This window comes from Zootoca vivipara, chromosome 6 (assembly GCF_963506605.1).
Source record: "Zootoca vivipara chromosome 6, rZooViv1.1, whole genome shotgun sequence".
Lineage (NCBI taxonomy): Eukaryota > Metazoa > Chordata > Lepidosauria > Squamata > Lacertidae > Zootoca > Zootoca vivipara.
In genome coordinates, this window is record NC_083281.1 from 84004080 (window position 1) to 84027966 (window position 23887).

The 23887-nt window shown below is 43.8% G+C and overlaps 1 protein-coding gene across 9 annotated transcripts in view; it reads left to right on the top strand.

Annotated features, from left to right (window-relative positions):
* The window catches only part of KIF1B (kinesin family member 1B), a 137545-nt gene that overhangs the window by 45622 nt on the left and 68036 nt on the right, over positions 1-23887 (top strand). For 5 of the 9 annotated variants that reach the window (XM_035118322.2, XM_035118324.2, XM_035118327.2 and 2 more), the window contains exons 4-13: positions 4253-4432; positions 7868-7933; positions 10196-10374; positions 11996-12107; positions 14160-14237; positions 15282-15347; positions 16689-16706; positions 20393-20468; positions 21375-21453; positions 21993-22135. In XM_035118322.2, coding sequence (XP_034974213.2) covers positions 4253-4432; positions 7868-7933; positions 10196-10374; positions 11996-12107; positions 14160-14237; positions 15282-15347; positions 16689-16706; positions 20393-20468; positions 21375-21453; positions 21993-22135 — 997 coding nt within the window. The remainder of the gene's footprint in view (positions 1-4252; positions 4433-7867; positions 7934-10195; positions 10375-11995; positions 12108-14159; positions 14238-15281; positions 15348-16688; positions 16707-20392; positions 20469-21374; positions 21454-21992; positions 22136-23887) is intronic. The other 4 variants (XM_035118323.2, XM_035118326.2, XM_035118329.2 and 1 more) reach the window with 1 other exon arrangement.

The following is a 23887-nucleotide window of genomic DNA, read 5'->3' on the forward strand; positions in this document are numbered from 1 at the left end:
TGTAAACTTGGATAATTGATTTTGGTCCAAGAGGAAGGTATGGGCAGGGTTAGTAGCCACTGAGCCCGTTGGTTCTCATTCAGAAGAATCAAAGGACTGAAGAGTGTTTTTGTTTTTGTTTTCTAATCTCTGCATCCTGAACAAAGAAGCTATGAAATGGCCCTACTGTTTTGCTACCCGAGGGATAGGGAACCACAGGCACAGAAACCTAATGTGGGGCTGTTGTGGAAACCCCCCCCCCCAAAAAAATCTGGTGCTGAAGTGACATCAAAGCAATCCATTACAAACTATTGCAGGACAAAACTATCAATACAGGACGTAGCATTTTACATTAAAATACAGTGGAACCTCGGGTTACGTACTGTCCTTACGAATGCTTCGGGTAACGTGCTCCACTAACCCAGAAGCAGATGCCCCTAGTTGCAAACTTTGCCCTGGGATGTGAGCGGAAGTTGCACGCCGGCGGTGCAGCAGCAGCGGAAGGCCCCATTAGCGAAAGCATGCCTCATGTTAAGAACGGTTTCAGTTTAAGAACGGACCTCTGGAATGAATTAAGTTTGTAACCTGAGGTACTGCTGTATGGGACAATCATGTGTTATACAGGGCAGGTGGCAACCCCACCCCCAGGCATCACTGTCTGGCCCTCAGTACTTTCTCTAGGCCACATTCCTCTTTCCCCAGGCCACTCTTCTCACTCACTTGGCCATACATGGCAAGTGTTTTTGATTACACTGTGTCCTTGAACTGTGATAATGTATTTTCCTTGTGTAGATAGAGAGGGGTGTGTGCAAAGTAGCTTACTGTACAAAACTAAAATTTATATTAATTGCTCTGTCTGCTTTTGCCTCTGGCCCTGCCCATCATTCGCTGGGGGCTGATGGGAGTTGTAGTCCAAAACATGTGGAAGGCACAAGGTTGGCAAAAGCTGTTTTTATACTTGGCTTCCAAGACAGTCTTCCAAGACTGCTGTTCTGCATAGACCCCACTGTTATTTGGGTTCTGAGTCTGTGAAAGAGGGAGCTGATGTTGTGATGCAGAGCAGGAAAGCACCTGGCTGAAATGTCCCCTCTTGCTCCAAACGCATTTAGGTGGTCTTGGTCACACCCCTCTCTTGTCCCTCGGCATCACCATTGTAGTATGATACATACGGTAGTTCCCATCAGAGTGTGGTGATGATGAACTTGCCCCACCAAGATAAAATTTAGCATCTGATCCTTGCACTCTTGCATGCCTGTGTCCGCGTTCTCTCTCCCAATCCTCTCCCCCAAGCTATTCCTCTTAATTGAGTAGTAAGTTGGTTTTCCACAGAGAGCATAGCAGGGCAGTCATCTTGTTGTGGGTTAATCTGCTCCACTTATTCCTTGAACGGGAAAATGTTCTGCTTGTCAGCTGATGCTCCGGATTATGTCATGCTTGGAAGCCTCTTTTTAAAGAAATAGTATTATTTTTTCTTCTCTTTGAACTTGCTTGCTCTCTGAAGCCTTCTGTATGTTTGTATCTTTCTTCAGTGAGATTGTGAAACACAATTGTTCAATTGTTCCCCCCTTTTTTATTAAAAAAGGAGCATCTGGCACTGACTTCTCTTCTTATGCCCTTTATATTTTATTTCAATTTGATGTACTGAGTTCTCAGCTTGAGGGTTGGAACTAGAGCCTGTGCAAGCTGGCAAAGCACTGGGACTAGTTGGGGTAATAGGAGAAGAGGGAAAGTTATTTTTCTAATGCTCTGTAGCACTTTACTCTCTTTATTTGGTACTACAAATGTTTGGTACTGAGGATTCATACACTGGAGCAAATTTAGTATGTTGCGATAATCCAGGGTTTCTGGCATATCAATTGTTCCATTTCACTCTTCACCTGTTATGACTGAGAAAAACAAACAGTTTAGTTTGTCTTTCAATTGCATCCAAACCTGCTATTTTGGTTTATTGTTCCCTAACAAGATGCAATACTAAGCCATGGTTTATTTAAGTAAACCATGTTAACAACACAAGCAAACCATGGCTTGCTTTTTAAAAACTTGGTTGGTTTTCCAGCTGCTCTTGCCTTGTGCCTTGGTAGGTTGGTAAATATGTGGGGTAGAGTGGCCAAGCAAACTATGCTTAAGGAATGCTGCTCATATTTCACGTAGCACCAACCATAGTTAAAACTAGGATTCATAAGCCAAGAACAAATCAAAGATGCAGACCATGGCTTGGTGTGAGTAAACAACCCATAATTCAGACATGGGCCAGGTTCACACATAGCACTAATCCATGGTTGAATAGGCCATAGTTTGATAAACAATGGATTAATGTTATGAACGAACCAATAACCCAACAACAAGCTATGGTTTAAGGTTGGCTTCTGACTGTGGCTTGTTCTGGAAAAACAAACCACAACCTTTGGTTCAGCTGTAACAGGAAACCAGGCCATTTTGCCTTGATTGGTCCTATCATGGTGTGAATTTTAACAGTGTGGGAGTGATCAGGCACTGGCTTCTTCATGGCAAAACCTGGCTTATTGTGACATGTGAACAATGGCGTACCCGTAATATGCAGTAATTGATCACCCTGTAAGCTGCAGTAATAGCATGGCAAAATAAAAAAATTCCTTCAGTAGCACCTTAAAGACCAACTAAGTTTATATTTTGGTATGAGCTTTCGTGTGCATGCACACTTCTTCAGTGTGCATGCATGGCAGTTTCACTACTTGCCCTCTTCTATAACTGAGTTTCCCTTTCTCCCCTACGAATATTTCAACAGTTTATGAATTTGGCCTCACTACCCCCGTTTAATTTTTTAGTTTATGTTCCTCAAAACGTGAGCAAGGTTTGCATCCCTAGACTGCCCCAATACTTCCAGATTTGTCAACCAAATAAAGCTGTCACTGTAAACGACTTCAGCTGCCTTTAGTTTTCTCCCAGCCCTGCTTGTCCACTTGCTAACTTGCAGAAGATATCTACTTGCGACAAGGTTCTTCCTTGGGATTACAAATTAGCAAGATGCTTTTAATAAAACAGTTGGGGAAGTCTGCTTGGACAGCTGCATGAGCTGGTTAGTTTTCATGACTGGTTGCACTTTGTCGCTGAGATTAGAAGCAGATCCTCTTGATTTCCTGAAACAAAAAGCACTGGCAACTGCAGGGCTCCAGGAGACTTAGAAGTTCATCACCTTCCTTTTAAGTAGTTACCACTGTTACTTATATACCAATGTGGCCATATCTAATTCTAATCTATAGATAAAGGTGCAAGAGGATACACTTGAGTGATAGGAACTGCAAACTTTCTTTGGTAACTGGTTGTGGTAGTGGAGGAACATCTTAAACAGGGGTGAGGAACTTCAGGCCTCCAGGCCTGTATCTCTCTGACCCTTGGGATTCTTCCAAGGCTGAACATCCCTCCCCAGCCACACTCCTTCTCCTCAGGCAACACCCCCCCCCTTACAAGCCCTGCTTTGTTTTCTGCTTGAGTATTTTTTGTATGGTTGGACTGTATCCTTGAACTATGACTTGCCTGAATGGAGGAGGATGTAGAGAGGTGTAGATATGTGTAGATACTAGCCTACTGTACAGAGGCAAGTGGTCATTATTTGCTCTGCCCACTTATGCTTCTAGCCCAGCCCTTCTGGCATGTGGCCCCATAAAGTCGCCCTGAAGGGAATGTGGCCCTTGGGCTGAAGATGGTTCCCCATCCCTGATCTTAAGCGTTGTATTCCCTGAGGGTACCGTATGTCCTTCATAAATACCTATTGTTTACAAACATAAGAAGAGCCTGCTGGGATCAGGTTGAAGGTCCACCATCCTGTTTGCAGAGTGGCCAACCAGATCCCTCAATAGGATCCTTGACATCTCTAGGGAAAAAGTCCTCAGAAGCAAGTCTAGATGAAACCTTGGAGACTAGTTGCCAGTCAAGAGTAGACATTCCTGGGCTAGTGGGACTAATGCAGCCTGACTCCACAGAGGGCGGCTTTATATGGCCTAGGAGTGCTTCCTACATTAGGAACCCTTACCATTCTTTACCAGTCTTGCCTGTTCACAGCTGCTACTGCCTTTCTGTGGAAGGCTGTATCACAATGTTTGGATTCCCTTATCTCTTTCCCTTAAGAACATACCACATGAGATCTGCTAGATGAGATGAAAGGCCCCTCATAGTCCAGCATTCTGTTCTCACATTAACCTGCCAGATGCCCTAATGGGAGACCTTTTACAGTTGTTCCATTCCTAACAGGATCCATACTGACTCTCCACTTACCCTTCTCTTTAAATCTTTGCAGCCCGACGATCCTTGCTTCGCATCTCAGAATCGTGTGTACAATGATATTGGTAAGGAGATGTTGCTGCACGCCTTTGAAGGCTACAATGTCTGTATCTTTGCCTATGGCCAAACTGGAGCTGGGAAATCCTACACGATGATGGGGAAGCAGGAGGAGAATCAGGCAGGGATCATACCACAGGTAAGGAAGAGTCTTGGGATGCTCTGCTTTGCAAAATGCTTCTAGCAATTGGCTTTCGCATGGGATTTCTCTGAAGCTTACAGGAATCAGATTCCAATTTCTTTTCCTCAACCAGAATCGTTGCCTCCCTTTAAGAAATGCAAGAGGTGTGGGAAGAAAGAAGAAATTTTAAATAGTCACAATTAAAGTTATCCCCTCATGTTAGGATTTAAGTGCTTTTGTTTCAACATTTTGTAAGAGCACAATCAAAATATTATTACTTATGGAAAACCTGTAGCAGAAAGAACACATTCATTTGCACACTTTTGGGGGTAACTGTGTCCATACAAGAATACCGTAGGTGAAAATGCAACATGCCATCTCAAAGAACTTTAGGTTTGTCACCTACAGAGAGAGAAAAGTTTGTATGTATGTGTATATATATATATATATATATATATATATGTCTTTTCCAGAGAATGTAGGATACATCTAAGTGGCTAGCAACCATAAAATCATCAATTCTGACAGTCACTATAAAAACAAGGCAGCAGTAAGAATGAGTCAGAAAAACAGGAAAATACAGAACAGCAAACAAATCTATAAGGAGGGCGTAGCTCAGTTGCCAGTAGCAAGAGGAACAAACACGAACCAGTGATCAGCCAATTATAATGACTATCCTAAAAAAGAAGAAGAGGAAAAGTGGATTTGGGTGAGGCACTTGAAAAGGAACAATCTCATATTTGCATATTTACTGAGCTCAATGACCCAGTGATCTGACTCTGTATAAGGCAGCTTGTTATGTTCCTATGTGTTAAGGGAAGGATTGTAGCTAAGTGGTTAGTGCCTCTGCTCTGTATGCAGGAGGCCCCAGATTCAATTGCTAGCATCTCCAGGTTGGGCTGGGAATATTCTTTGCCTGAAACCCTGAAGAGCTCTTATCAGTCATCTTGGACAACACTTATCTCGATGGCACAATGGCCTGACTCTGTATAAGGCAAATAAAAAAATTCCTTCAGTAGCACCTTAAAGACCAACTAAGTATAAGGCAGCTTCCTATGTTCCTATGTATAACTTGCCATTGGTTGTGCTGCTGCTGCTATCAAGTTAATTGAATGAAGTGTGTGTGGGAGGGGAGGCAGTAGCTGAGACTAGGTTTCAGCCTCAATAAATACATTTTGCTGAATAAGCATTTTGTGCCCTCGTTCTGCTATAGGATCAGCAGCAGATGCTGCTGGCTCTATTCCCCCTGTGTGTAAAATAGACAGTGAAAACCCTTCTTGTGCTAATGGGAAAAACACATGCACAGCAGACATTTGATGAGGGCTTAGTTATGGCCAGAAGCTGGTGGTAGGTTAAGCAAAATGCCAGCCAGGTGCCAGGACTGTGTGTCTGCATTTGGAAGCAGGGAGCAAGGCTGAACTCTGTGCTGATTGTTGTGCATGAAGTTGCTGCATTCTATATCAGGGTTGGGTAGGCAACGGGGCATGTCTGGCCCCCAAGCCTTTTGATGTTGCCTGCCCCCCCATGGGTATAGAACGTTTGTATGATTCTAAGTTTTTAGAATATAGGAGAATTTAAGGCAGTATCCAACACACTTGTTTGTTAGCGCAAGGATTTACATGTGTGCAACAGAACTCCTCCCTGTGCGTGTTCTGCGTCCTCCCCAAATCTGTTAGGGAGAGTTGGGGGAACCCCAGATCAGATTTAGGGGGCTCACAGAATGGAGGGGAGGGGGAGATCATTGTGTTGCGCAAGCAGAAATCCTTGCACTGGTGCTCCTTTGGACATAATCTTTAATTATTATTATTTTCATACCTGTTTTCTTTCTGCTACTCTTTTCTACCACCCTTACTAGTTATTTCAGGATGGTAAAACTTCCCCCACCATATCCTCTAAAATGCCTCTTTGTCTTCATTGCTACAGGCATGTGCTCCCCCCCCTCCTTTGGCTGCTGAAACAGGAGCAATTTTCTCTCTCTGTCAGCCTCCCTTTGGAAGGCAAAGGCTTAACCCACCCACCCACCCAGCATAAATGAAGTTAAGCAGATATTTAACAGATTTTATTATGTATGTACACTTTAGAGTATAAAATCCGGGTTTCCTGGAAACAGACTCCAAAAACTTCATTTTTGCACTGAATTGCATGCTGGTTGGGGTGTGATTGCTTCAACCATTAGTGCCTGCTCAGGCCTCTATAGCCCCCATTGTCAGCTCTTAAGTTCCACCTGCAACAAAGAACTAAGGAAGGCCACAACTGCACCTCATACTTAAACCACAAATGCACAATTAGTGGTCCAAACTATACATTTAAAGCACTATCCTACCACTTTAAACAGTCGTGTGTTCACCCCTACCACCAAGAATCCTGGGACCTGTCATTTGTAAAGGGTGTTAAGAGTTATTAGGAGAGCCCTATTTACCTCATAGAGCCACAGTTCCCAAAGTGGTTTAACAATCCATCCCTCTTCCTAGGGAGATCTGGAAATTGTATCTTTATGGAGGAAGTAGGAGTCTCATCACCCATTACATATGACAGCCCCCAGAATTTTTTGTCTGTTTAAAGTGGTATAGGTAAAGGTAAAGGGGACCCCTGACCATTAGGTCCAGTCGTGACCGACTGGGGTTGCACCGCTCATCTCGCGTTATTGACTGAGGGAGCCGGCGTACAGTTTCCGGGTCATGTGGCCAGCATGACTAAGCAGCTTCTGGCAAAGCAGAGCAGTGCACAGAAACGCCATTTACTTTCCCGCTTGGAGCGGTACCTATTTATCTACTTGCACTTTGAGGTGCTTTCGAACTGCTAGGTTGGCAGGAGCTAGGACCGAGCAACGGAAGCTCACCCCGTCACAGGGATTCGAACCGCCGACCTTCTGATCAGCAAGCTCTACGCTCTGTGGTTTAACCCATAGCGCCACCTGTGTCCCTTAAAGTGGTATAAGAGTACTTAAAATGTGTGGTGCGGTTGTGACCGAAGAAGTATAGAAGTGAGATTATCAGTAACTGGGTAGGTTAGCTGACAGGGTTGTTAACCCCAACAACCTCCCAAACTGAGTTTATTTTGCTTTTAAAATTCCAGCAGATGAACTCCAAAAGTGATTCTTCTTAAAAATAAGTCAAGGTGTTTTCACAGCTGGTTCTGGGAAGATTTAACATCTTAATTATCCCTCTCCGAGTTCTAATGCCCTCCTAGGAGTTCTAATTTTCCCCTTCCCCCAATGCTAAAGTTGAATTTGGTTATAATCAATATCTGCATGAAGGCTAAATGGATTGGCTGCCAAGTGTGTTTTGGGGGTGTGGGGTGGACATGGGGAATGGATTAGTAGCCTCTCTGCCAGGCCCCATGTATTGGACAGAAACACTGGAAGCACAGTAGATTAAGCACCGCAGGGACTTTTCTTACAGTTCGCCTTCTCCCTGGTTGTAGAGTGATGCTCTCTCTCTAATCTCTTTATAGCTCTGCGAAGAGCTGTTTGAGAAGATCAATGACAACAGCAATGAGGAAATATCTTACTCTGTGGAGGTAAGTGTCTTGTGATATTGAGACATAATCCTTGGTCCCGCTGATCAGCTTTGTATGTGTGTTTGTGTCTGTATAGCACCATCTGGCATTTTACAAAGAGCAGGTATGTCAAGTCTCTACCCCAAGGCACTTACAATCTAAAACTGGCAGAAGGAAGCATGAGAGGAATTGAGGAAATGGAGGCGTGGGCAGGCAGGAGAAGACTATGTTATTATTTCCATTACACATGCATTGGCTTTGTTACAATATGGTGTAGGAACTTGGGGGTGATCTAGACTGCACCCACTACTGCTTCACACCCTCCTCAAATGAGAGAGGAGTGTGTGATTGTATGTAGAAATCAGCCTACTGTAGGAAGGTAACATTTACATTTCTTGTTCTGTTTTTGCCTCTGGCTCCACCCACCATTGGTAAGTGGCCCACAGAATATTGTGCATAAGGAATTACGGCCCTCAGCCTAAAAACAGTTCACCACTCCAGTCTAAGGAATAGCCCATTACCTTCTGAAATGCTTTCATCAGCAATACTAATGTCTCTAATGTCATTTTTTCACCCTCCAGCCAGATTTGAGCATCCCACCTGTGGCATATAACCTAAGCCTTCATGCTACTGCTTGCCCTCTTCTCAAATGTCTCTTCTCCACAGGCTCCCCACAAAAGCCCCAGTCCCAGCCCCCCAGCCCCCCTTCATTTCCTTCACTGCTGGCCACCACTGCTGCTGATTTAAAATAGCAAGAAGGGGTTGATGTTGTGCTAGCTGCTGGTAGGTCATGCCTTCTAGACCTTAAAAATGTTTTGGAGCCTCATTTGCCCTGTCTTCTGGTTACAAACTCAGCACTGTATTTATAAGCTCATGGTGAATTTTATTTTACAAATACTTGGTGCGAAGGGAGGGCAGATTTGACATTGGGAAACCAGTTGTCTCATCACTGCCTGCCAAAATAATAAAGGATTGTTTCTAGCTATATCCTACTCAGAGTAGATCCACTGACGTTAATGCAAGTAAATTAGGTTTGATGGGTCTACTATGATGCAGCCAAAAGACACATCTTTTTGCGCAGTTATGAGCTCTTCAAGTCAGGATCTGTCCCTTTCCTCCAAATCCTTATACAGCCAATTCAGCCAGTCTGGGAGGGTTTAGCAGAAGCCGCCCCCATTGCCTGTTGAATAAGGAGGCCTGATGAAAGCACATGGAACAAATACACGCAGCAGTGTGCTATTTTTACCTAGGCTGCATTTCAGTCGTTTGCCAACTTATGGACACACATCCTCCTAAGCATTGGCTTGGCAGACAGCCTAGGAATTGTCATTGTTGTGTCGTGTTAACAGGAAAAATGCGTTTGTTCAGGCACAGCTCTGTCTATTATGCTACCTTCCGGTCACCCCAGTCACCCGCATTCTTTGGGCTCTGAAGCAGTCATACCCCCTCCAGCTACAATGCACACCTGTCGTTTCCTTCTTTGGTTGCTAAAAAGGCTTTCCGACACTCCATTTGTAGCTTTGGGCAAAGCAGCAATCACACATGCCTGGGTACGCACACAAACACATGTATGTATGTATATACATACATACATACATACATACATACCTTCGCCAGATATTGCTGGAGGACATTCCTGATAGGGATGGTGCCTCCTACTGGAAGGATCAGGCAGGGTCCTCTGAAGTCTTTTGCCTCCTCTCCAGGATGAGGAGTAAATAAACTTTTCCCAACATCAGGTCCACCCTGATATTGATCTACAACAGCAGCCGTTAACCTCAGCTAGCATGGCCAATAGTGAGAGATGATGGGAGCTGTAGTCCAACAAGATATGGAGGGCCACATATTTCCCTGGAGTTGGCCATAATGGGCTAGAAGGAACAGTGATATGATCTGACTTACGTAAGGTGGTCTCATTAGCTCAATTGCTTTTTGGATGGATAAAGTCCTCTCATGTTATTTTTCTATGTAGATGCTAGAGTAATCTAAAGAGCTCTTACGTAACTCTTTCAGGCAAAGTGCATATTGATTGCTTGTTCTGAAACATAATCATTGTGAATAATGGAGCCTTCTTAAATGATGATGATTATTTTTAACTCTGTAAGAGAGGATCTTTCTAAATATATTTCTCTCTCCATACTCCCTGGGTCACCTGTTTTGAGTAAACCTCTTCCTTAACATCATTTTCCTGTATTGGTTTTCTCACAATTGTCCAGATTTGAACAGTGTGTGTGTGTGTGTGTGTGTGTGTGTGTGTGTGTGTGTGTGTGTATCTTCTTGCAGGTCAGTTACATGGAGATCTACTGTGAGAGAGTCCGTGATCTGCTGAACCCCAAGAACAAGGGGAATCTACGTGTCCGGGAGCACCCTCTGCTCGGGCCGTACGTGGAAGACCTGTCAAAACTTGCTGTCACTTCTTACACTGATATTGCGGACCTCATGGATGCTGGGAACAAAGCTAGGTAGGTTGGGAGTTATTTCAGGCATGGCACAGGGACATTGGTGTTTCACAACTCACACAGCTGTCAGGTCTTAAAAATATTTGCTAGTATAACAGTGAAAATAATTTCCCTGTCAACTTATGAATATAACCATTAGGAGTATTGCCTAACAAACATTTTGGCCAGTCAGTCAGACCTTGTGTGTGAGCCAGGAAGTCTTTCATTGGATATAGTTTCTCATTTCAACAGAACCTGGAAACTGGTTAGGAGGTTTTGAACAAAATGGGGTATTAAGCCAGTTTCAAAACATAGTTGAATGTCATGGCTTGTTTCTAACCTCTGAACAATAGTTTCCTGGTACTGATAGAACATGAAGTAATATTTAATGGAAGACTTCCTAGTTGGTTAGTTGGTTAGTTGGTTTGCTTGCTTGTGCAAAGGCACATGTGGCCAAAGTCTCATCCATATCTTCGCTTGTTAAGCCAAGATAGGATTGTCCAAGTGCACACAATTGAATTCTCCTTCCAATCAAATATTTCTCTTCAACTACTTCTGGCAGTGGTGTGGTATAAGTAATAAATTGTTGTTGTTGTTGTTGTTGTTGTTGTTATAACATGGTATGCTTTACTAGTTCTGTTTCGCATCTTATAAATTAAAATTGTGGACTAGGTTGGCATAAGAGAGATTATCCTAGGGCACAATGATGCGGCTGCTTGCTGGTGAGGGGGTGGCCAGTGCCTGGGGGGAGGGCCTTGAGCTCCCTCATGGAAGAGCTAATACAAATGAATTCCCCCACTTCTCTTTTTATTTTATTGTTTAAAAAATTCATTTTATATCAACACTTACAAAAACAAAAATACAGATACAAAAAACAACACAACAAACAAAAGGCAATACAAATAAACTCTTCTCTTTCCATCTATTTCTCTAACCATTGTCATGTGGACTTCCCCAAGTCCCCCTATCTGATTTTCATTTCAACTTACCTTTAGTAGTTTCATAAATCATAATCTGAAACATTTTTTACAATTTAGCCATTACTATAAATTCCTCACATTATAACAGTTACATATATTCATCTTACATTCTATACCGGTACTAGCATCTACTTCTAACCCTACAGCCTAAAATTGACTTCCAAAGATATCCTAACTTTTAAATGCTGCAATATTTTTCTAAATAAACTTTAAACTTCTTCCAATCTTCTTCCATCATTTCTTCTGGTCCTGGAGTTTCCCAGTCAGTTCGGCAAGTTCCATAAAGTCCAGAATTCCCCCACTTTTCAGCCAAGGTTAGCTCCAAAAGTGGATTACAAATCAAATAGACAAATACAGAGCATTCAAGGGTATGTGTCTGGCTGTCTCTCCTGACTCCTGGCAGTTCATAACACAGTCTAGAAATGGCTATTGTTAGAATCTAACTCCCAGCAGGTGCAGCAGCCAGCATGGCTTTGGTAAGGGATGATGGGATTTGGTAATCCACCAACATTTGGAAGTCTGCAGGTTCTCCCATCCCTAACCTAGTCTCAGGTTCAGATGACCTTGTCTGATGGTAAAGATGCCAACTTCCCATTGATTCTTCCCATCAATTGTGTTCTTGTTCTCTAACCCTGATCTTTTCCTTTCTCTTTTCTGTATTAAAGGACGGTGGCAGCTACCAACATGAATGAAACCAGCAGCCGTTCCCATGCAGTCTTCACTATTGTTTTCACGCAGAAGAAGCATGACCTTGAAACTGACCTTTCCACTGAGAAGGTAGGCTACTCCAGAGTTGGGGATCAGGGGAAATAGCTGGGGTGCAAAGCAAGCTCCTTGCAACTAGATCAGGGACTTTCCTCATAACAGGGGAGGACTTAGGAACTCCTCGCTCTCTTTCCCAAGGGTGGTGAGAAATGTCGGGTGGATTACCATTTGATCTGCTTAGAGTTGTATCCAACTAAGACCATATTTACACCATATATTTAACACATTATTTATTTAAAACACTTTAAACAGTGATGGCTTGCCCCAAAGAGTTCTGGAAAGTATAGTTGTTAGAAGACCCTCATTCCCCTTAGAGGGCTACAGTTCCTAGTGGTTTAACAGTCTCTTTTCCCAGGGAACTCTGAGAATTATAGCTCTGGGAGGGGAGTAAGGGTCTCTTAGGAAATCTAGGATACTTTGTGGGAAGCCATGCCAGTTTAAAGTGCTATCAGAGTGCTTTAAATATATCTTAAGAGTTTGGCCTTAGTAGGATACAATGCTAAGAAAGAAGATCTCTGTAGCTGTAGCATAAGGAGAGCCTGAGTAAACCCCCCCCTCCTTCTGCACAGAAGTGCCAGTGTTTCTGCTTGGCAGGGCTTAACTAATTACCGCCTCATTAACTCTCTCTTCTTCTTCTCCATCCTCCCTGTTGGCCTAGTTTCCTTTGGAGGTGGCAATAAGCAAGCCGCCTTTTTAAACTGTGGAGGGATTTGCATGTTTAAAAGGGGAGCTTATTCTTCATGGGGGAAGAGTCTCTCTGGCCTGAATGCTACTTTTGGGTGGGAGGAAACAAGAGAAGCTTTAGCACTGTGCATTGTGCAACTGGGGTACTTATAGAGCCTTTCAGTTCTAATAATAAACATTTATCTCTCTACAATACAGTATCTGGGGCTTTTTACATGAGGGGAAAAATGTGAGTAAGGGAGGGCATTATAGAAGTGTCTCATAAAATGATGCATTATGTGAAGAGAACTTCTCATACTTCTAGAACTCATGGACATCTGGTGTAGCTGAATGTGCACACAACACACAGTTAAATGATGGAATTCGCTCCCACAAGAGGTAGTGATGGCCACTAATTTGGATGGCTTCAAAAGAACATCACTACTAGCCACAATGGCTATGTTCTCTGTCTACTGTTGGAGGCAGTATGCCTCTGAATACCAGTTGCTGGGAATTGCAAATGAAGAGAGTGCTGTTGTGCTGAGGTTCTGCTTGTAGGCTTCGCATTGGGGCAACTGGTTGGGTGCTGTGAGAGCAGGATGCTGGACTAGGTGTGACTTTGGCCTGATTCAGCTGCAGGGCTGTTTATATGTTCTCTCACATTAACACTCTGCAAAGTTACAGGAGGACGGTGACCTGCTTGTCATGTTGTTGATTTAACTTGTTTGTTAGATGAAGATAATCAAAACTAGCAACCTGCAATTTTCTGGCCAGATGGTTGTAATGCATTTCTCCTCACACCCCCAATATAAATTCCATCCCAGGTGAATACAAATTCCTGTGTGCAAAACAGTAAACATGGCCAGCATCCTAATGTTGCATATAGCTGCTGAGGCTGCATGTTTTATTCCCAGTTAAGTATTTTTAATCATTGCTATGCTTGAGGTTTTTGTTTCAGGCATGAAGTCATGGGATAGTGATCAGAAAAGGAACAGTTAAACTAGGGGTCATGAGATGGGTGGTGTTAGTATGCCATTGACAGCCCTGATTCTGGTGACACTGGTGCCCTGATATGTAGAGCAGCTTCCTGTTCTATGATGACATAAGCCTCTTCAAGTATGCAGAATCTGTGATATATAAAGTTCTGAAAGTCATGCTGGCTGTGTCACGTTTTTAAATCTGCCTCTTTGTAAGCAATGGCTAAAATATAGGGGAGGTACTGTATATTCCTGCGTACTGTATTTGGATATCTGAAAGCTGAACTTATTGGGACTTTATAGCAGGCATCTGATACTGTGCAGGAGAGTGTTTACCCTGGGCACCTGAATATTGTGGGACCAAGATGAAATTGCTGGCTTTCTTTCTTTTCCCTGCCTTATTTGACCATGCTTTTCTTTCCAGGTTAGCAAAATTAGCCTCGTGGATCTTGCAGGGAGTGAGAGGGCAGACTCCACTGGTGCCAAAGGGACCCGATTAAAGGTATAAGTTGGCTCTATGTTGCGGGTAGCCAGGGAAGTAATGTAGGTCTGTGTTAAGAGCAGGCACTTTGCATGCAGAACACTCCAGGTTCAATCCCCAGCATCTCCAGTTAAAAAGGATCAGGTAGCAGCAGGTAATGGGAAGGACCCTTCTCAGCCAGAGACTGGGGAGCCACTGCCAGTTACACTACTGGGCTAGATTGGTCAATGGTCTGACTTGGTATTGAGTACGCTCCTGGATGTTGCCATATTGTTGAATGCATTGCCAAGGATCAGTATCCAGCATGCTGCCCTACACAGTTTGGAGTGAGACTTTAGACTTTGTCTTTTCTAAACAGCTGGTCAGATGTTTGCTAGCCAATCTCATAGCTGCCAAGTTATCCCCTTTTTAAAGGGATTTTCCCTTATGCTGAATAGGCTTCCTTGCGAGAAAAGGGAAAACTTGGCAGCTATGCAATCTTCAGCCATGGTGGGGGGTAGAAAATGAGATAAGAGTACAATTGATACCCTGAATTGGAGTGCCTGTTGCTCATGGGTCCCACCCAGTAGTTGAGGAACTGCATGTTGAGAATTTTGCATTGCAGGGGGTTGGACTAGATGACCATTGGGGGACCCTTTCAACTTGACACTTCTGATTCTGTGATTCTATGTGATCCTTAGCCCTTTCTATTCCTCTTGTATGGATGGGGCTTAATGGTTTGCAGAGGGGAAACCAGAGTCCCTGCCGCTTTCCTGGAGGAAGGGAAAAATGCAGCCTGCATCTCCAGGAATTCTAGGGCAGTGATGACCTATGCATGACATATACCTGTTGGTCAGATCCTAGACCAACACAGGTGACCACTAGGTAAAGAGAGTCTGTTCTGAGATGCTGTATCATGCATGGAGTCGCACACAATGTACAAAAGAAGTGGAATCCTTAAAGCCATAGGTGTATATATCCTGTAGCAAAAGTGTGGGGGGTGGGGGGGTGAAGTGTCTCATTTTTCCAGACTGCCCTTTTCTATCTGGACAGCTTCAAAATCAAATGTTTGATTTACTTTTCTAGGAGGGAGCAAATATCAACAAGTCTCTCACCACCTTGGGAAAAGTAATTTCAGCCTTAGCGGAAGTGGTAAGTCCGAATAATTTTCATACTCATTTTTAAGAAGAAAACCATGAGCTTTACAAGCCCACCTGGGCCTAGTAGCATGCCGAGACATCAATAAAATAACAACTGCCTCAGGAGGGTGTGGCAGGATATTGCGTGTTAACTGTCAGTGTTTTAACAGCTGTTTTAAATACTACTTAGTGCCCAAGTAGAATTTTTTTGTTGTAGCTTTCCAAAGGCAGAGGGCTTCAGCAATCTACTATTTGGAAATAGTGAGACTCTACCCCAGTTCTCCCCACCTACTAAAGAGCCTCAGACATGCTGATTTTGGGATGATTTGGGTTGGGAACTAACTGGGGCCAGCAGGGCTCCTGATTTGACACATGAGGCTGCTGTCCCTGGAAAAACCTGCTCACCTGTCCCATCCCTGGCATCATGTAATTCTAAACTAGAGAGGGCATGGGCTGGGCTCCATCTCTATGTGGCTGGGCTCAGACTCTCATCATCCCTGACCATTGGCCATGTTGGCTAATGGGAGTTGGAATCCAAAACATCTGAATCTCCAGTGGTTCCTTATTGCTGTTCCAAGTGGTCTAAGCCTAGCTCAGAGGTGACTGCTTCTCTTTTGCTGAGTATAGTGTTAGCCAGGCTTTTAACATGCTGCGTATGTCTGATAATGCCTAGTCCTGGAGCTTCCTGCACGTGGCAGGGTTCTCCCCTTATGCTCCATCTAAGCTCCTAAATTGACATGATTGAAGCCCCTCTAGCTCCTGTCCTCCCTTCTAAGGCTTTCTGCTCTACAGTAGCCCCCCTTCATATATTCAGACTCTCCATAGGTTCAAGGTTAAAGGGACCCCTGACCATTAGGTCCAGTCATGACTGACTCTGGGGTTGCGGCACTCATCTCACTTTATTGGCTGAGGGAGCCGGCGTACAGCTTCCAAGTCATGTGGCCAGCCGCTTCTGGCAAAGCAGAACAGCACATGGAAACGCTGTTTCCCTTCCCGCTGTAGCGGTACCTATTTATCTCCTTGCACTTTGATGTGCTTTCGAACTGCTAGGTTGGCAGGAGCTGGGACCGGGGAACGGGAGCTCACCCCGTCACGGGGATTTGAACCGCCGACCTTCTGATCAGCAAGCCCTAGGCTCTGTGGTTTAACCCACAGCACCACCCGGTCCCACACAGGTTCAAGGTTACCACCTGGGGAAAGTGTTTTGAGGAGCTTACTGATGTGGTTCCTTGGGAAAGTAACTCTGGAAGTGCATCTGTGAATCTGTGATGCCTATTTAAACTCCCTCTACTTCCTCGCTCCACAAACTTAACCATATCTTCTTCCTTTCTTCCTTCAATGCTTCCAAATTTAGGATAACTGCACCAGCAAGGTACGATGATAGAGGAAGTGTAGCTGCTGTCAGCTGAAACATGATATAGCCTGAAGACCAGGGGTGGAGAAGCTGTGACCTTCCGAAATGTAGCTGGACTCTAGCTCTCATCAGCCTTCCTCATTGATCGTTCTGGCTGGGCTGATGGGAGTTGAAATCCAGCAACATATGGAGTGTTGCAGGTTCCCCCACTTCTGGTGCTGACGGGTCTTTAGACCAGAAGAAACTAGGAGCAGGGGTCCACAGGGTTGCACTGGTTCCATGTGTAAGGATGTATTTCCATTGGCTTTAGAATCTCAAAGAGTTTGAAGGGGCCTCAAAAGCCATCTAGTGCAGCCCCCTATGTAGGAAATTCACTTGCTGCACCATTTACTTGCTTTTATGTTATTTTGTTGGTTTTAGTTTCTATTTTTGTTTTAAGGGATGATGTTGCCACACTGTACATAGTTTATAACACTTACAGGTGTGTGGTTTTTTTTTAAAAAAAATCTTAAGTAGTTTAGAAATGCTTTTAAATAAATGAAATAAATAATAAACACAGTCACCAAAATGGGTGTTTGGACTCAACCATATAAGTGACCGTCTCTGAAAAGGAGCAGTCTAATTTATTTTTATTTTTTAAAAATCCTATACTTCCATCTTGCTCTAGGATGGTGTTTGCTGTGGTCTCCCATCCAAGGGATTAGCCAGGTCTACAAATGCTTTGCTTCAGAAGCATTGGGTCCCTCTAGATCACTCCCTGTATCTCAAGGGAAAGGATTCTTGATTCACAAGAGCACAAAGTGGATCCCTGCTCCTGTTGTAACTAACTTGGTTTTCCCTTTCTTTAGCAGTACAAGTAACATGCACTTACTTATCGCTGCTTCTTCTGAAACAAAGCTTTAGAACAGGGATGGGGACATAGTGGTCCTCCAGGTGTTGTTGGGTTCCTGTCTCCCATCACTTCTGACCATTGGCCATGTTGGCCAGGCTGATTGGGGATGGAGTGCAGCAACACCTGAAGGACCACAGAACTTCCCACCTCCCTGCTTTCAAAGCTTCTGGTTCCCACCAACCAGGGAGAGCAGAGCATATGCCCAACTAACTCTTATTTGCCATTAAAACCTGGGAGTCTGCACTCCCCTCTCTCTTACTGTTGGCTCTCAAATGAGTAAGAAGGGGCATTTGCTGAGCTGCTTGTGTGTTAGGGTGGTTTGCATGCAATAATGCATTGCTAAGGCTGCTACTTTACATTTGAAGTTATTGCAGTGGAAACATCCAGATGGATGCAATTGAAACTGACTTCTGATTAGGCCTGCTCTTTCCTTTCCCACCTCTACTGCTTTGCCTAAAAGTCAGATGGCACTTGCTGTGGTCTCCCATCCACGGGTGACCAGGTCTACAAATGCTTTGCTTCAGCATTGGGTTCTCCTAGATCACTCCCTTGTAGCCCAAGGGAAGGATTCTTAATTCACAAGAGCAAAGCTGTTTTTTTTTAAAAAAGCATGTGGGAAGGAGTTTGTGGGTGTCTCCTGCGTAGCATGTTTCAGTCCTGTGCCAAAAGTAGGACTTTTTAGGTAGGACGTTTCAAAAGTAGGGTGTTCAGGAGCACCTCTCACTGCTGCACTGTGCCAAAATCTACACAGACTGCTTCATAGCTGTTTCCTTCCTGACAGTGTCTGTGTTTTCCTGTGAACACTTCCTAAATCCTTCTAATCTTCAACCAGGTACAGGATTAGTCTGTGTGTGTGGGAGGCAACATAAAATTGGACCTATCCAGTCTAATTTTGCTAGCTAAGGCTTTCTGACCTCTCTCTGTCCTCAGTAATCTCTCCCCACCCCACCCCCTTCAGTAATTTTAAATGCTCTTCCATCTGTCTGTACCCACTTCATTGGTGGCCGTTATCCTTTCTTAGGTAAAAGGCCAGTGGTATGTAAGCACAAATATAATTCAGCTGATGATTTACTCAAATATAATTCAGCTGATGTTGCTTCTTGTCTTGCTGAAAATTAATTTCTAAATAAAACAGGATACCGTTGATCTAATCTTAGTGTTGTACTCCAAATGTGTCTGGCTTCAAGCTTGCAGAGAGTTGTGGAAATTTCCAGAGTCTCTTTGGATTAACTTTGTTTTTTACTGAGGTGGTCAACTTATATCTGGGTTGTACCACTTTGGAGTGTAATTGAGCGCCCCCCCTTTTTTTTAGAAAGCAAAAACACATTGCATGTAGAAGCCCAGTTTGTCAATTCGAAGGATTCTAGCCTAACCTTTCTCTCTGAATTTAACGAACTTTTATTTTATTTACCTATTTATTATTTATTTAATTTCTATTTCGCCCTTCATTTGAGGATAAAATATACAACTTACAATGTTGGTACACATATTGCTATATTTAGCTTCTTAGTTTTCTATCCTGTCTGCAATTATTTCATCTGCACAGTCAATTTAACCCAATGGGTGGACAACTTTCTGTTCTCTTAGTAGAGCAGAAGATGTTATCTTCAGAAAGTGCCCAGGGGGGCCATTTGTTGATCAGTCAGGTTCTGTAGTAATGGTGATTGCTAACAGGTGCTTCACTCTTATAGCATATGTCAGGCACCCCCAAACTTCGGCCCTCCAAATGTTTTGGACTACAATTCCCATCTTCCCCGACCACTGGTCCTGTTAGCTAGGGATCAAGGGAGTTTTAGGCCAAAATATCTGGAGGGCCGCAGTTTGGAGATGCCTGGCATATGTGATTTCAGGCAAAGCCAGAAAATAATAATACAAGTATGTGTGGAATCTTTGGGTTGCATCAAACTAAGTTTTACTCAGGGCAAACTCATTGAAATGTATGGACCCAAGTTTGCCATGTGAATTCATTTCAATGGGTCTGCTCAGCATTGGATGTACCCCTCTTTGTGTTGCAATACAAAAGCATTTTCTGTGTGTACAAAAGAATGGGGAAATGTTTTGTAGTGAGAATTTTTGTTGTGGGGCTTGATGGGGCCTATCGGCTGCCAGTTGGTCACACCTGCTTCAACTTGAAACGTCCTGGTCGCGATCCAAAGACTGGCAGGGCTTGTTCATGCACATGTGCAAATTTCTAGGCTTATGCTTCCATGACAGGAGCCCAATGTACTACAAGACAAGCCATGTTTTGAAATGGAGGGCTCTTTTGAAATCTCTTTGCTACACAGCAAGGGGGAATGCTGCTTGAAGAATGAGAAATTTAAAATCCCTCTGGGTGTGCTAAAGCACTCAGGCAGGATTAAAGTAGTTCATGAGATCCCAGCCCTGAATCCTCTCCTTGCTTTGTCCCCCCACCCACTTTTAGACGTCTTTGTAACTTGGGTAAGATGGTATGTAGCATTTTAGCTGCCCACCTTGACAACTGTTAGTATATTAAAAACACACACACATTAATTTCAGCAGTTGCTTTCTTAGAAGCATTCAACCCTCCCTGTAAAACTCTTCTGCCTAATTGTTTAATGATAGTTTTTAAGATCTGTTTAGTCTAATCAATTGACTAAAACATTGTAGCTTTAACTCTAGTATGCACTTGCTTCCTGAAGCTTTTGTTTCACTTTGAGATTTTCTTGGCAAAAACATGCCTTCAGATGTTGCTTCTTGAAAGTTTCAGGAAAACGTGTGCACACAACTTTGTGGAGACTTCCTTTTTTGTGTGTGTGGCAACTAGCTTTTAAATGCTAATGTCCTCTTGCAGAGTAAGAAGAAAAAGAAGACTGATTTTATTCCATATAGGGATTCTGTGCTGACGTGGCTGCTTCGGGAAAACCTGGGTATGTTGACCTAATTTCCCCACCTTTTATTAGTTCCCTGCTAATTACTAATTACCTTTCATTGTTTTACACTTGGTATTTTGGGGTGGGGAATCTTTGGCCCACCAGATATTGCTAGACTACAACTCCCAGTGTTACCTTTGACAGTTGGCTGTGCTGGCTGGGATTGATAGGAATTGGAGTCCAACAAACATCTGGAGGGCCACAGCTTCCATGCAGAGATACAGCAGGGAGCCTCCTTTCTGGATGGTGCTTCTAGTTCCCAAGAGCCTTCAGACTAGGCATAGGGGGGGCCTTGTGTGCCCTTCCCAGGTGTTACTGCAGTACACCCCCCATCATTCCTCATCATTGGCCATACTGGCTGGGATGAATGCGAGTTGGAGTCCAGCTTCATGCGGAGAGCCACAGTATCCCCACCTCTGTGGTATTTCCGAGGTTCAATATTGTACACTGTGGCTGCATCTAATGAAGTGGACACTATTCCATGAAAGCTTATGTCCTTGTGAATTTATTTCTCTTTGCAATGATACAAGACTTCCTGTCTTCATTGTTCTGAGGGGAAAAAGATACCTGAAGGTTATATTTAGGATTATATCTAATACTAGTCCTACTCAGAGTAGACCCACTGAAATTAATGGATATGACTAATTTAGGTCCATGAACTTCAGTGGGTCTGCTATTAGTAGAGCTAGGTTGGATACAACCCTAAAATATAATTTCCCCACTTATATATATGCTTTGTATATTGAGGAAATAAAAGCATTTAAAAGAGCCAGTTTAATTTCTTGTTGACCTTCCAATGCCTTGGCTGTGGAACCTGGATTTGTGATTCAGTCTGTCATTAGTGCTGTTAGCAGTCAACTTTGACAGGTCCTGTTTAATTGGATACCCTTTTCTGCTTCATAGGTGGCAACTCAAGAACGGCCATGGTGGCTGCTCTGAGCCCGGCAGACATAAACTACGATGAAACACTAAGCACTTTAAGGTATTGAACGTGGTGTCAAAACGGGGGCAGGTCTGCTGCTTGCCCATCTAGTTCCCTTGTTTGTAGCATGCAAATGTGAAATGGAGGTTGATTCTGGTCTCTTTTATTCTACTCATCTTAGTTAGTTTTGGTAGTGTAACGAAGTGCAGCAGAATCATATGAAGACTCTGCTTAAACTCCCTAAAAATTGCATGCAGTGAGAGGAATTGAGCCATGAATAGGAAGTTGCCATTGGTTCATCTAGTTTAGGATTGTCTACACTGACTGACGGCAGGTCTTTAGGATTTCAGGTATGGGACATTTCCAGCCCTACCCAGAGATGCCAGGGATTGAACCTGAGACCACTGAGCTGCTGCCCTTCCCCAAAGGGGAATAACTGTGTCATAGAAAGTGGTATCAGCCAAGGCTCTTGCACATTGCTCAGATTTGACCTTTAGAAATGTGGCAGAGTTGTGGTGGTGGTGGTGTGTGTGTGTGTGTGTGTGTGTGTGTGTGTGTGTGTTTTTTAAAATGAACTGACCCTACACCTGTCTTTCCAGATACGCTGATCGGGCAAAGCAGATCAAATGCAATGCTGTTATCAACGAGGATCCCAACGCCAAGCTGGTGAGGGAGTTGAAGGAGGAAGTGACACGGCTCAAGGACCTCCTCCGTGCTCAAGGGCTCGGAGACATTATTGACAGTAAGTGGATTATACAGATTCAAGCTCCGGGTCTTGCTGTGGGAGATAACCCTCTTACTCGGCTTCAGAGCTGGGGGTGGCAGGCTGGGAAATCCAGGCACTTCGGTGGATTTGAAAGACTGAGGAGCACATCGGGGGAAGAATGGAACCAAGTTCATGGATTTGGCAACCCCACAATCTCAACTTCATCAGCGGCATTTGCTTCAAATTCGAATTCTGTGTGGAGCCTTTCCAGGCTAGCAGTGAGGCCAACAGTTTTGCTGAGTGGTGTTCTGTATAGTCTTCCATCTTTCTGGAAAGTTTATACATATTTTCCTACCCGTTAACGGTGAATGCGGGGGCTCCCAGAAAATGGGTCCCACTGCAGGAAGTGAGCTAAAGCTGGGCCAGCTGCAGTCATTTTTTCCATCGACCACCTCACTTGCCTTCCAGCTCTCCATCCCAACAGTGTCTTCAGGCTGTCAGTTTCCACTCTGATTGCCTTCCATTTCAGGGCCCCTGCCAAAACAAAGCAATTCAGATTCCATTTTCTTTGCCCTAAGTTTTGGCTGAGAGGTTGGAGCAGCTAAGCTCCTACGGCTACCTACGGATGATTTTGGCACAGAACAAGCAACCTGGTTTTAAAACCCCTTTATTGGATATCTGATTCCTCACTGCCTACCCACAGAGCACAGTAATGTAAAAAACAAACAAACAAAAACCCTCCAATGAAGTAAGAACTTAAGAAGAGGTCTGCTGGATCAGGTCAATGGCCTAGTCTCTGGAAGGCTTGCAAACATGACCTGAGTGCAACAGTGCTCTCCTCACTTGTGGTTCCCAGCAGCTGGAATTCAGAGGCACATGACCTCCTGGAAGCACACAGCCATAACAGCTAGCAGCAACTTATCCAGTAGACGGTGTATGCAAGCGAAACAACTCTTGTCTCTTGCTTGGAAAGACAAAAGAGCTGCAGAGGATTGCGTTTCTGGGAATGCCTTTTCCATTGTTACATGGTGAAAATGTTGAAACACTTCCCACCCTCAAGAAACAATCTTCAAGAGCTTTTTATCCACCTCACAACATAGTGAGGTTGGCATTCCCCACATCCTGGCCACAATGAAAATAATCATTTATTTATTTATTTATTTATTTATTTGTTTACTTATTTGTTCAATTTGTATACTACACCATCATATGAATACATCGGGTGGTGTGCAAATGGCAAAAAATGAAAACAATAGAAAAGAAATCAAGCAGATCAATATAAGGAAACATTGGTCTGTATCCAACCAAGTCCCACAGGCAGTAGTCCCATTGAAATTAGTTGACCGTAGTCCGTTAATTTCAGTGAATCTACTGAGGAAGGGGCTGTACTCCCCACCATGTGGTGGGGAGCACTTCATGATCTGGGATGGAACCACCCTCCCAATATTCCCATCAGTGTTGAGAGAGTGGTTCCATCCCAGAACATGAATCGCTCCTGCTTAACATGATCTTGTCGTTTCTTTTCACTGCTCAGAGGTTGCCATGGACATTCAGCAATGGGATTTGGCAACCACACACAGCACCAGGAATGTAAGAATTTGGTCTCTGTTTGGCTAAGGATGACTGTTTTTTACAATGTGGGTGGCAGGGCATTTGTAAAAAATGTCTACTTATTTCTCTCGAGGGGGTTGAGGGGGGAGGAAGGAAACTTAAAATAAGAGATCATTGTATTTGTGAATGCATTTGAAGTAACTCTGACTTTAAGAATTGATGTTGAGCTTTGGCCTT